Below are 14265 nucleotides of genomic sequence, written 5' to 3' on the forward strand. Positions count from 1 at the left end.
AGTGATGGATTTGACCTTTATTGCATTATTGTTAAAAAAAAAAAAAAATAGTAAAGAAAAATAAATTAGACGAGTTCACACATTTTCACTGATTTCCCTAAAAAGGAAATTAATTTAATTCATAAAACAAAAACATGCACAAAGAAAATACAAAAGAGAAAATAACAAACACAATCTATAAAAACTGCATCCACCTCGCAGTTTCAGTTTTAAACCTCTTATATACAGTCTATGGTTTCAAACCTCTATTGATGCTGTCAGTGAGAAACTTGGTCACATGAAATCCAATCTTGTGTCCTCAGCATCAGCCACTCAATTCTTTGAAGAACTCTATGACGTTGTTTTCCAATCATTAACGGAGGAGGACAATTCTGCCTTTAGGGTGTTTTAGTGGCTCAGACTCTTTCAAAGAAACTAAACTTTGAGCTCTCTGTTGTTGAAGGACCACACCAGCGTTTTGGTCTGTTTTATTCCATTCACTAATTGACCTTTCCATTACTTCTAACCATCTATAAAGGCACCACGTCTGCTTACGCTGTTGTTTAACTTTCATTATGCACGCACTGTGATTTAGATGTCATTGCTTGTTGATTTCTTTTCAAACTCTGCATTGCGGTACTTTGAAACAAAACACTATTAATTGCCAGAATAAGCAACACATTTACAACATTTTCTTAAAACCTTGTTTTCTTTAAACTTCATTTGTGTATTTATTTATTGTTTACTTCTGTGAATTACACAGACAGTATCAAACATTCACAAAATTGATATATTCCTTCAGACAAAGTCAAGACACTCAGTGGGGGAAGAAGTACTCAAGTACTGTGTTCAAGTAAGAATATAAAGCAATTTAAAAATACTCCATTACAAGTAACAAACCTGCATTCAAATCCTACTTTAAAAAAGTACAGCTGTATAATGAGCCAAATATGTTTAAAGTATCAATAGTAAAATTACTGGTTCAGCAGTAAAATGTTCTCTATGACTGATATGTCATCACATGTGACATTATGAGATTGTTCACATCGATGCATCAGTGCGTAGTAGCATTTATAGTCCAGTGGTTTCATACCTAGGGGTTGAGCCTTCTCCAGAGGGTCGCAAGAAAAACCTGGGGAGTGGTGAGACAATGGTGTATTGTATTATCTTTTTAAATGTAGGGATACTTTTACCTCTTTGGTCCTGAAACTGTTTTCATTGCCTGTTTTATAAACGTAAATGCTTTTAATGTAATATATCAATCTGAAAAATAACTAGCTCTCAGGAAAATGTGGTGGAGTAAAAAGCACAATATTTCACTCTGAAATGTATTGAAGCAGAAGTACATGTGGCATCAAATGGAAATACTTCAGTAAAGTTCAAGTGCTTCAGAATTGCTCTTTTCTCACCTCAAATGCACAGCACACGGTGTCGGCGGAGAACTGGGGTGAAAAGTTTGATAAATGGAACAAAAAGATGAGAATAGACCCACTAAAATAACAAGCTCCAAAAAATTCTGAAAACTGTACCTTCTGGCTGGATTAAAGTGATTAATCCTCCATCAAAATGTACATAACAGATTTACAGCCGGGGCTCTGGCTCGAAAGAGGATTTTTCCAGAAAGTTCTTTTATCACAATAGCTGAGAATGACTCAACAAATCAGTTAATTTGTTTTGAGAGAAAGCTTCTCTTTCAAATGTGATACCAGTATCCCTAAATTGTGTTTGTTCACACATCAAAGCATAGTTTCTTTTGTATTTGACTGCACATATGGCTGAACAGTCTGATCCGTTTGAGGCAACTTATTTCCCTGTTTCTTATTAAAAGTAATAAATCAGAAACAATATAGTCTTGTGGTACAAAGTGCCTCTACAACACTGCATAGTCCCTTCAGGCAGTTCCTTTACTGCAGCTCACAGCTCCGCTGTCAGGTGATGATCACAAGACCGAAGGCTTAATCCTCTTCAGCTCTACAAAAGCAGAAACACAAATTAGAGGCTTTCTTAATGTGCATGTAACCTACTGGAACACAACATGATTTGGCTTTAAGTGTTGTTTCCACAGATGTTAGAACTATCACTGAATCTCATTTGAAGATACACAACTGGGGACCGTAGCAGACTGAGATTCCACACTCTTCTGGGGGAACTAATCGGCCGTTTTCTTGCTGAAAGTTGATGTACGGCCTGATTTGTCACCACTAACTGGAGGAAACAAGCAGGTGAAATATGATGAACGCTCTGGGTTTTGGTCTTCTTTTTTTGTTCCTCTGGCCTGAGCCTGCAGAGGCTCAGTTCCCTCGAGTGTGCTGCACAGTCGAGGGGATCGTGTCCAAGCAGTGCTGCCCCGCTCTGGGCTCAGATCCTGCCAACGTGTGCGGCTCTCTGTCGGGGAGAGGAAGCTGCTCGGCTGTTAGAGTCGACAGCAAGCCCTGGGGAGGACCGTACCGACTGAGAAATGTTGATGACAGAGAGAGGTGGCCGACCAAATTCTTCAATCAGACTTGCAGATGTGCTGGTGAGTCATGTGCATTTTTATTAAACATCCAACTGTTTCATGCTAAACCTGGAAAAGCATTAACAACATCAACATGATTTGATACATTAAGTTCGGTCTCTGTGTTTCAGGTAACTTTGCAGGTTATGACTGTGGTCAGTGCAAATTTGGCTGGACCGGACCAAACTGTGACCAGAGGAAAGCCCCTGTGCAGCGGAAAAACATCCACTCCCTGACCCCCGAAGAGCTCCAGGACTTCCTCAATGTCCTGGAACTGTCTAAGACCACCACCCACCCAGACTATGTCATTGCCACCCAGCATTGGCTGGGACTACTGGGACCAAATGGAACTGAGCCCCAGTTTGCCAACATCTCCATCTACGATTTCTTTGTCTGGCAACATTACTATTCTGTTCGAGACACACTTCTGGGTAATTTAGCCTTTCTTGACTGAAAACTATTGTAACTTGGTCGTTCATGTGGTTGACTTTATTAGGAACATGATAGGAATATCATGTTAGTAAAAATATTTGGGATGTGTGCATTTTTTTTTCTTTGTTGTTCATAATTGAAATACTGTGTTTCTCAACATTATCAAAGCAATACAACTTTAAAATCAGAAAACATTAACAACGTGGATTGCTACAGATTTACAAAAAACAACTAATTTGCAGGGGCAGTTAATTGTGTTTTGACTTTTTTTTCCCCCTGTGACTTTTTTTGTGACTTTCATATTCATTTGACATATATTAGTGTTCGATGTGCACACTATTGCCTCGAGATCACATAGAGCTCACCAAACACTGTCTTCTTCCCTGTAGGCCCCGGTCGTCCGTTCAAAGCCATTGATTTCTCTCACAAAGGACCAGCATTCATCACCTGGCACAGGTATCACCTCCTCAGCTTGGAAAGGGAGTTACAGGTATGTGTGATCTTCTGAAAACATGTTCTTAAACTAATTGATTTTTGGCATGACCGGATGGGATCAGAAATATTACAAGGGTTTATATTTTTTGATTTAACCAAGCAGCTGTGATTATACAAGACGGTTGTCACTGTGGAAATTTATTTTTCTCAGTGTTAATTATAAACTGCAATTGTTGGTACATAAGTATACCTTGGAGGTTATTTCTAGACCACAGCTTCATAAAAACTTGTTATTTTTCCTACACTAGCATACATTCTGGTTCTTGAATCAAATGGTTGAAGGTAATCACTCTGCCCAAAGGAGCAAGTAACCCTCCTAAAATAAATGTTATTTGTATCACATACAGTACAAGAGTTTTTTTAACGGCATATACTGTCCTTCCATGAAGATTTATTGTTGAATGAATGTGGAAGATTTTTAAAACGCAGATAATTGGTCCAAAATTAAAAAAAATGGCAGTGAGACACAGGGAAGCTCTGGGAAGAGAAGTAGAGGATATATAGATCTACGACTGGATCCAAACTGAGGAAGTCACAGTTCCAGTGTAGCAATCAGGGCTCGCATATTGGCTGTCTATATTCCATGTTGATGACCAAAATAAACATTTACCAATAAAATGTATCTACTTTTTGCAGAGATTGATCGGCAATGAGAACTTTGGGATCCCCTACTGGAACTTTGCCACGGGGCAAAGTGAGTGTGATGTTTGTACCGACTCTATGCTGGGGGGCCGAAACCCAGACAACCCGTCCCTCATCAGCAACCAGTCCAGATTCTCCAGATGGGGGGTGGTATGTAACAGGTCAGCACAAAACACTGATGGCAGGGTAAACAGACGTAATAATTATTGGTTGGATTATCATGAAATAGAGACTGTTGGACAAATTAATGCACATTTGTATTGGTGGAAATCACAATATTTCTGTTATTTCATTAATTTCCAGTTTGGATCAGTACAATCTCCTGGTGACTCTTTGTAATGGCACCGGTGAGGGTTTCATTCAGAGGGGGATGATGGGGGGAAGTAACATGTCTCTGCCCACCATGGCCGACGTCAGAAGCTGCCTTGGAATCAGAGACTTCGACAGCCCTCCTTACTTCACCAACTCCTCCTTTAGTTTTAGGTACAACTCAACTGTAATAGTATGACATGTATACCTGCTGTTTCTTTGCAAAACTACTGTTTAACAGACTTTGTGACAAACAGAAATGCTCTTGAGGGGTATGATAGACCAGATGGAGAACTGGACGAATCCGTCAGTAACCTTCACAACCTCGTCCACTCCATGCTCAATGGAACCAGCGCTTTGTCTCACTCTGCAGCCAACGACCCAATCTTTCTGGTCAGAGTCTGACTTTATCTTTTACTCTCAGTTAACACGGTAGAGTTGCTGTTGGTAAAATCACTGTGTTTTTTTTACGGTTGCTCATCCCGCAGGTGCTCCACGCTTTCACTGATGCCATTTTTGACAAGTGGATGAGACGGTTCGCTCCATCCAACCTCACCTTCCCAGATGAGATGGCCCCCATTGGTCACAACAGGGACTACAACATGGTTCCCTTCTTCCCTCCGATCACCAACGAGGAGATATACGTTACATCTGAGGAGCTGGGATACTCTTATGCCATTGACCTGGATGGTGAGCAAGTGCTAAAATAAATAGATTAAAGTCATAGATTGATATTTCGGGAAATACGCTTCACTTCCTTCGAGCTAGATGAGGAGATCGACTCCACTCTAGTAGAGCAGATCACATGTCTTATGAACAAATTACATCATGGTATTACTGTAATCATCCTGCTTTTCCATTATTATTGTTTTAGCTTGAGAATACATGCTTGCTAATGGCACAACCTCTATTGTTGGGGATTCAGCGTTTTTAAATTGCTATAGGAGGGCAGTTTTTGTGGTCAAACCACAGTGATGGTTATTAAATTACATTTTAATCAGAAGTTTTAGATAATCGCTTACGAATGTTTAGTCGTTCAAGGCAATTTACAGCCTCATCAAACCTATCAAACCCCCATTCGAAACATCTTATTTTAACAAAAATGACAGATATTTTCAATGAGTTTATATTTTCTGCTAGAAATAAGGTATCTGTGACTATCTCCACCTGTGCTTGATCTTTACAGACGCAGATGGAGGGCCGGCTGTGTTTGTGCTGGGCTCCACTCTGGGGGGAGTCTTCATTGGTCTCCTGGCGCTTCTCCTTATCTTTGTGCTCTACCTGCGTCAACGGAGAAACAGAGGCTTTGAACCCCTGATAAAAGCAGACTTCACAAATAGAAAGTACACAGAGGAAGCCTAGCTTTCCTTTGTTGTTCTGGAACGCGCTTCAATACTAATACATACCAGAGAGAGATGGAGCAGCCAATCACCAAAGTTCTGTAGGCCCTATTGTGATGCAAGAGGAAAATATTACTCTTGTACAAGGACAGCGTTTTTAGATATCAAATCTTATTTCATGTATAACAAATATCCATTACAAAATATTAATAGAAATTAATCAAAATGAATGTATACTTTAACTGGTTTAGTAGCCTTCATTTTAGTTAGCTTAAAAAAGCATGATCCCATTTACATTTTTATGCACATTTTACTACACAAATATACAATGCAGATCTATTGGAATGTTTTAATAAATATTTATTCTAAATAACAGTAACAAAACAAAAATGCAATCATCTCAATTGCACTGGAAAACCATAAGGCATATTTGCTCAACTAGTTCTTTGCCTCTAGTTTGAAATTAGATTTAAACACCAAACAAACGTCTCCTCATTAGGATTTGACTTCGCGCAGAAATGCATTGATTGCAATTTTTTTTTATTTATAACCTTTCCTGCTAATTATATTTTTCAGATAATTTGTCTCACCAGACATCCATTTTCAATATTTTATTGCAAAAATATTACCAATAAAAGTTCAATGATACAAAACATAAAAAGGGCATCCTGCAAGATCAATATTCATAATAAAGAATCCTTTTAAATGACACCTTTGACATATTTTCTCTATATTTTTTGTTCGTGCAATGTGGATGTAAACGCTGACTTAAATGCAATAAAGAAACGCTCAACAAATATTCACTGATATACTGCGAAGGGCATACCACTAGTTAATTCCTTGGATATGTAAGCCTGGCTGGCCTGTTGTTGTGGAGCTGACGGGCTCTCAGAGAACAGTGGACGTACATACAGGCTGGTTTTGTCCGCCCCCCTCAGCAGTGCCAGGCCTCTCACATTCTCTGTAAGTACGCTCTACTGAGGAGCTTCACTGAAGCATTCAGGCCTGTCCGGTCTCCACAGATTCTCATTTCACAGGTGACTGTGGTCGGCTTCCAGTCTGTCTGTGCTGCAGACACAACCATTCAAGCTTTACAGATAAATCTAGGGGCCCTTTCTTTGCATTTCCTGTAACCACTGTGAGCTGTTTGCAACTTCCTCTCTTAATAATTCCCCCACACTTTAAATACCTGTGCTAATACCTTTGCAGAAATAGCAACACTTAACTTTTTATTCCTGCCTAACAGTATTTCAGTTTCGTAGTTTTTTAAACACTACAAAGAATTTTAACAGCTCTATCATCCAAACTTTGATAGCAGTTACATGATAAGCTCTGCATAGTCAATCACGCATGCAAAAGTGGCACCTTTTTATGTTCCTGTATGCAAATCAAGAATTCCTGGAGCTTCTAAAATGTGTAATACTTGTGGAAATACTTGGAGACTGGATGCAGAAGAAAAAAAGTTAGGCTCCAATTACTGCAAATGAATATATCTGTGATGGTGATTCTGTATTGAAAGGGTATGCTTTTCATGCTGCAATGTCCATTTACACATTTATAGACCAAGGTCATGATTTTCAATTACTGTGCCTTTATAAAGCTTTTAATGTGTGTATGGAGTATGTTTTACATATCTTTTATAAAAGGTTGATTTGATTAACTCTTTATTAAGGGGCTTTGCTTGCAGATCAGTAGTGCTGGTTAGTCGTTAGATAAAACTTAAGACTCTGGGTGACTACTCACTTAAAAGAGACATGAACACCTACGGATAAGAAAATAAAAGAAATATATTATTGATTAATGAAAACATATATATTAGTGAGGATTATATTTTGTTTAGCCGTCTTGGACATTAATGAATTAATTCACACCAGGACATGCACCCCACAACACCACAGAACCAGCATCACTATGATGGAATTACTGTATATTGGCGATGTCTTCTCTGTTTGTCAATAATTGCTCCAAATTTATTCTGTCGAGGCTGTCTACTCCTGAAGCCAAGCTTGAGAAACCAGCATGATATGAGAATATTGTGCAGATAATACATTTGTTGCAAGGCAAACGAGTATATAAAAAGTAAATCTTATGCCTTTTAACAAAATGTGAGTTTTAGCACAAGGCAGCTGTTGAACAAGCAGACCCATGACCATCCGATGATATGCTTAACATAAAATCTTGTCAAACGTCATGGTTGAAATTACTGAGAAATATAACATGAAGCAACATGATTCAGTGGCTGAATCTGATCCAAAAACAAACATGGATTTGATCAAAAATCAATAATTGGCACATGATTTAATGGCAATGGAACAAGGATTCAATCAAAATAGGTGGAAACCACATGTTCCAGAATTGTACGTCATTATCCCTTGTATTTGTTTCAAAGTATAATGTCAACCAAATATGAAACTCCTCCAGCCTCTTTTCGGTACATCAAATAACCACATTCTCAACATTTTTCAACACACAAACAATTTGTGCAGAAAAAAAAATAAATCGAAACAATCAAAGTGCGTGTTATATTTTTCCACATGGAGACCTACATTAATACCTGCCATATGTGCAAGAAATCTCTGAAGCAGAGTTTGTTGGGTTGGCATCAGTGTTGGTGAAGTGATGCCATAAAATGTCAAGTCTAAGGATGGCACTGCACGATCTTTGGGAAAGTGGGAAATCATGATGCATGACTGCTCTTTTTTCAGAGCAGACTCCTCTAGCCTCCAGACTGGCAGCCTGAATACTGTCTGCTTGACTGTAGCTCCAATCTGCCTGAATACAAAAACTGCAACAAAAAAAAAGAAAGAAAAAAAACCCCTCAGCATGTCCATGTTTAGCCGGTTTCTCCAACATTATCTCCATTGTCGGTGGAGTGCCAGGGCTGAGAGGGCCAGAATGGTTGGCAGGGCTAGAGGTGCACAGAGCGGGGCAGAGTCATCCACAGGCCCGCTCCGGTCGGCTTCCACCACCGGGGCTTCGGTGGCAGCGCCGTCCATGTCTGTGGGGCAGACCTCTGTGCAGCCGCTGCCACTGCCTGAGCTGCTACCTTCATCGCCTGCAACACCAAACACAAGCCAAACTGAGCACATTGCTGAAAATGTAACATTTGTCAACAATTCAACCACATTTTACAATCCTTTACTGATCTTTAAAGCTACAGTATGCAACTTTTTTCAATTTAAAGTTAAGCTAAACACACAAGTAGCTAAAATATCAGTTAATGGAGGTACAACAAGAAAAAAAACGTTGTATACAATGGCAGTTTGTATGTTTGTGACTCGGTGCTCTCTATAAATCCCAATTTGACTGTTGAACCAAATCCCTTTTCTGTGATGGATGGGCTTTTTTGGAGTGTATTTAAATGAAGGACAATGCCACACACCCAATACGCTGCCTCCAGGTTTTCACATACCTTGATGAAGACTGGACCTGGTGCCATTTTATTATTTTTACATACTGCCTGTGTTAGTTTTTTGCTCCCTCAGTGGCTCCTGTGGCTTTACTGATGTGGATTACCTCCGCTTCAAGGTTAGGTATTATTTCAAAGTAGTCAGCTTATCAAGATGAGTGACATGTTGGAGAATGAACTTGACCAAACATTGCAGAGAGATCAAGACTAAAAATACATTTCCCTCCTTAAGACAAAAAGTAGCATGCGCCACGTGTGTGTGTGTGTGTGTGCATAGTAAATGGCAAATTGCTTACTTGAGTCTTGAAAGTAGATGTCATTGCCGTTGTAGGCGTTTTTCAACTTATTGGTCATCACCCTCAGAGCCATGATCTGCTGGCGGATGAGTGTGTCTGGGCGGGTGATGTCCACGCCCACCTCAGGGTTATTCACCTGGTGGGTCAGTCCATCCTTTTGAACTTCAGGGAAGTACCTTTAGGTTAAAAATACAACAAATGAAATGACAAGAAGCTTGTTAATAGGACATGGAATCTGGTGAGGGCTCATTAGTCAATGAGAAAGAATATTTGTAACACTAGACACAAATATTGTTGTTGTTTTAAGCTATGAGTCTAATTCTTCAACAGCACTTGAGATTAGTTCTTTGAGGTTATAACGGTGTTGGCAAAATTGTACCCAAACATGTTTGACCTAATCATTAAAAGTAATATTCTGACATATTTGTGAGATATTTCCCAGGGAAAACATGTCAGCTGCCTGCATTCCTGTCTGATAAATAAGCAGCAGGCTATCATGTGAGGCCATTCCACAGATCGTCTAACACAACAGCATTTGTTTCCCCTAAGCCCAGGTCACTCTACTATAGCAGAAGTGACCTCAGCCATGGCTGTGGGCATTTGGAGCAAACATTTTCCTTGAAAATGAAATCAGATTATCGAAAGAATGAGTAAGAATGAATGACAAGAAGAATGAAAACACTATTCCATAACATAACACAGACACAATGTAAAAAGCATTAAAAAAAATGAACTAAAGATTAACTCTTGTATGTAAGAGACCACTTCTTTGTGTTTAGTTGACAAATAAAAGTCAAAGTATGCTAAGCTTTTGCACGGTAGAGTTTTAATCAGGGAAAGTAAGTAAACAGGTCCTTAATTCTAGGATTAGACTGATTAAGATTAGTCGAGTTGAACAGACTTTGGACTTCTAAGTAACCTTTTGTATTAGTCTGGGTTAGCCCCGGGCCCTGGTGCACTTACCTGCCCTTGGTGTGTCCATTCCAGCACTCCTCATCACTGGCATTTCCAGCGGTCACTCTGTCCTCCACGCACATGGCCTCGGGCAGGTTGGACCAAAATTTCTTTGACAGCTTCAGTTTCTCTTTTATGTCAACCACCTAAGCAAAGACAGGGGTTGTTATATGGGAGGGGAAAAAAACCTGTATAAACAAATCAAGTCTGTGTTCCAATATAGCAGTTGTAGCCTTAGGAGTTAAAGCTGAAAATGATACACACATATAAGAGGAGATATAAGAAAAAGACAAAATTTGTTTAATTAAGCAGTATTTATCAAGAGCAAGAAAATAAGTAAAAAAACAGAGTGGGACCGAGGCATTTTCTTTTAAAAGTTAATGACAAACCCCCATTTACTTTATTTATGCTGAAGCCCTCAAAGTATTGCAACAATCCTAATGTCATATATCCAATTATATCTAATTATATATATATATATATATATATATATATATATATATATATATATATATATATATATATATATATATATATATAGATATATATATATATATATATATATATATATAGATATATGACAAATGGTAACTGAGCTTAAGTCTTTTTGAGCTCTCCGTTACTCATGATACATCTCATTTGTAAACTCATTATAAAACTGCCCCATCGTCACTTATTACCACATCTTATCATAGGGATTATAAATCTTGGGATTTAACCCTGAGACATCTTAACTCCCCAAAAATTATTTGGGTTTAATTTTCCTTCCACGTTGACTATCGAATGTTTGCATCATGAAAAGTAAGACCATGCAGGCTCGCAGCAATAATTTCAGCTTGAATGTCAGACTTAAATGCTCCTTTGCATCCCGGCCATGTGACACAGTCAGATATCGTTTTCTGACTTGAGCCTGTTGAACTCCAATCTTTCATCAAACACAGAATTTGACATATTTCACTGAAGCTGAGGGAAAGCCTGATAGCAGCAGGTTGGCCCCATTATCTTTTTCCGTCTGACTTGCTGCTGGCTTACGTGAAATTGTAGTGAACCTGAGCAGAACATGAAAGGTGCTGTACTGACTGTGTGACGCTGCTGTAGGCCCCGACTCTGCTTTTGATGTGTTAATCCTGTCACACTGATGCCAAAGCACTTCAGCGGCTCTGATGCTGCCCAGAGGGTCAAGGCTGCACTCAATGCAAGAGATTGACTGGCAATGTTTGACTAAACCTCACACATTAAGTTTAGTTTAACAAGTGAGAGATTCACCGTTTTTCTCAGGATCTGCTGGCAAAACCTGTCCAGTAAAAAGTGTGAATCAAACTGGGAATGAAAAACTCACCTTTAGGTAATATAAATATTTAACCAGCACCTCCACTAAACATGGTGCTGCCATATGACTAAAAATAGAAGAGCTTACATATTTAATGGGCTGATTATTACACTTCATAATGTGAAAGGTTGACACACAAAGCTGTACTCAACCATTTATCTGTTATACAGAGTGACCGAGCAACTAACCACAACAAACACATCTCTCAAACACAATTCTCTATTGAGATGGATAATTGAAAATACATCAAATGTATGATGTTTAACAGAGAACATTTAAACAGAAGAGGAAAGGTGTAGCTCTTTCACACAACAATAAATATGCCTCTGGGGAAAGCCTGCCTCTCACATCATTGCGCATTGCCCATGAATAGATAATAAGACTGCAACAAGCAGCCCTGGCATGCAACCAGCTGCAATGCACACTAGATGGCACTATGTCTTTAGAAATGGGGAGATGGAGGAACGCAACCAGACAGAAAGTACAGAGAGGAAATTAAATGGAGTAAAACACATTTCAAACTAAAACCAATTATATTTACGAATGATGTTTCTTTTATATCAAACTTCAAATTCACACAAATCTCGATGTGGTCTAACATAGGGAATGTAATTGCCATGGAAACTGATGAAATTAGAAGGACCAATAACAAAAGAATTGCATACACAGGAATCTACAGTATTAACAGGAAAATCATGCCCACGCCATCATCCCAGTGTGGTGAAGGTATGTGACGAAGGAGAGAGTGTTTCTTTGTGTGGAACGTGACGAAAGATATTCTCATTAAAGATCACAATGAAGATCATAAAAAACATCTTCCTCTCACCTCACGATATTTCAGTGCATTGGTAGTCAGTGACATCCTAACAGATGCCTATTACCCTAAAGTGTGATAGTTATTTCAATCCATGAAGACATTCAAGGTGTTATTCGTGTGTGATACCGGTGGTTCTGTAATAAGGGCTGACAAGGCAGTTGATAGAAACATTTACTTACTCGATGTGAAAGCCATGATCATTGATATTATATTTTTTTTCCTTCAAAGGAACTCATAAGCTTATAAACTTAAGTAAAATACTAAAGCATTGTCAACATATGCATCACAAGTGCTGGGACATGACTTCTATGAACATTAACTATAAAGATTTTATTCACTGAATGCACTCTTTCACTGAGACAGAATATTGACAGATGAATGAAGGATTTAGATTTATTTTATAACCCCACACAAACATATTGCCACACACACTCCCACTTAGCACATGAATGTGCTTATTGTAGTCATATAAAAAACATGTATCTCCAAATTTGGTGATTTTTTTTAGATAAACTGGAGGATTTTGTTTCCCTTTACGGTTTGAAATTCTCAAATTGAACCTTTTAAAAGCCCATTAGACTACATGAACAATGTGACACTTTACTTTAAGTCCTTATATTTAGCAAGAATGTGTGGTATACAAACATTTAAAGAACGGTGTAACACAGTCGTTGTTTCATATATTTTCCACTTTGCCGAGGTCTTTCAGATGAAGGCTTGTCCTATAGGGCTTTACATGCATGGCCTTGCTCTCTTTCTGTTTTATGCATCACATCATCTACAGTCTATATGTCTTAAAGGCACGATATATAATCTCTGCATCATTATAAAATGGAAAATCCAGGTGCCTTGACTTACTTAGTACTGCTAGTCTTTTCAGTCTTTTCAGACTGGCTAGATTTTCACATTAGGGAAACATTGCAAATGCTAGTAAATATATTTCACATTTTGAAGTTCAAAAGGTTTCAGTGGAAAATGAAGATATTTGTCTCACACGTTGCACAATATACTGAACAAAACGTTCAAAAAGAAAATTTAAAGGACAAGTCTTATATTCTATATATTTTTGTCAAAAGTGAAAAAAATCCCATAAAAAAAAAAAATTAACACAACTTTAGTCTTTCCATGAAAAAAAACACACACATTGGTTTTGACTGAAGATGTGAATCTGTAAACGGTTTACACATATATACTTTCATTGTTAAATAAAAGGCTCAGTAATCGTCTTAAACAGCTGGGCATTATAGCTTTAAGCAGATGTTACTCATATAGGAGTAAATTGTGCTTTTGTTGGGGACCGTTTTCAGTAGCGAATCAATACACATTTGGTGCCCTTGAGTACGCAACAGGACGGTGTCTGCGGGATTGGATCAAAATAAAGTACACCGGCCGTGGTTATTGAAGGAAGGTGTTACCCAGTGCGGCTAATTGATGGGCTTTTAATAGTTTTTGGACAACAATGCAGCTCTATGGCACAGAGGAATACTGTGAGATATATCAGGCCTTTGCTTCAGAGATAAAGGATTAAGTCGTTGGTTTATGTCTTTTCTGATAAGGCCAACAACACAGATTCTCACCCTATCCGTTGTGTTTAGCTAAATCAAGGAGAGATTCACGATTAAGCATAAATTGAAACCTGTAGGATGAAAAGCTGCAATAAGGTGTAGTTTTGCCAACTCTTCCTTTACTGAGACATCTTTTTTCTCCTGCGCTCTCTGTCTCCCTGTCATGACGCATACATGATATCATGCTGTTTCTTTCTTAT

General features: G+C 38.5%; 2 protein-coding genes across 2 annotated transcripts in view; one reads left to right on the forward strand and one right to left on the reverse strand.

The window, feature by feature from the left end:
• Positions 1-2208: 2208 nt before the first annotated feature.
• On the forward strand, positions 2209-5732 carry dct (dopachrome tautomerase). Its single transcript, XM_068735349.1, has 8 exons — positions 2209-2497; positions 2608-2907; positions 3298-3398; positions 4040-4206; positions 4349-4528; positions 4612-4747; positions 4843-5044; positions 5541-5732. Exons 1-8 carry the CDS (start codon positions 2209-2211, stop codon positions 5714-5716), a joined length of 1551 nt encoding a protein of 516 aa, XP_068591450.1. The 3' UTR covers positions 5717-5732.
• Positions 5733-5943: 211 nt separating this feature from the next.
• gpc6b (glypican 6b) overlaps positions 5944-14265 on the reverse strand; it is a 77657-nt gene continuing 69335 nt past the window's right edge. The window contains exons 7-9 of the mRNA XM_068704806.1: positions 10363-10499; positions 9400-9575; positions 5944-8749 (exon numbers count right to left, since the gene is read on the reverse strand). Coding sequence (XP_068560907.1) covers positions 8547-8749; positions 9400-9575; positions 10363-10499 — 516 coding nt within the window. The 3' untranslated portion in view covers positions 5944-8546. The remainder of the gene's footprint in view (positions 8750-9399; positions 9576-10362; positions 10500-14265) is intronic.

The sequence above is a fragment of the Cebidichthys violaceus genome, unplaced genomic scaffold (assembly GCF_023349555.1).
Source record: "Cebidichthys violaceus isolate CVI_PGR_0920_01 unplaced genomic scaffold, fCebVio1.0.p SCAF_11, whole genome shotgun sequence".
NCBI classification, from domain to species: Eukaryota; Metazoa; Chordata; class Actinopteri; order Perciformes; family Stichaeidae; genus Cebidichthys; species Cebidichthys violaceus.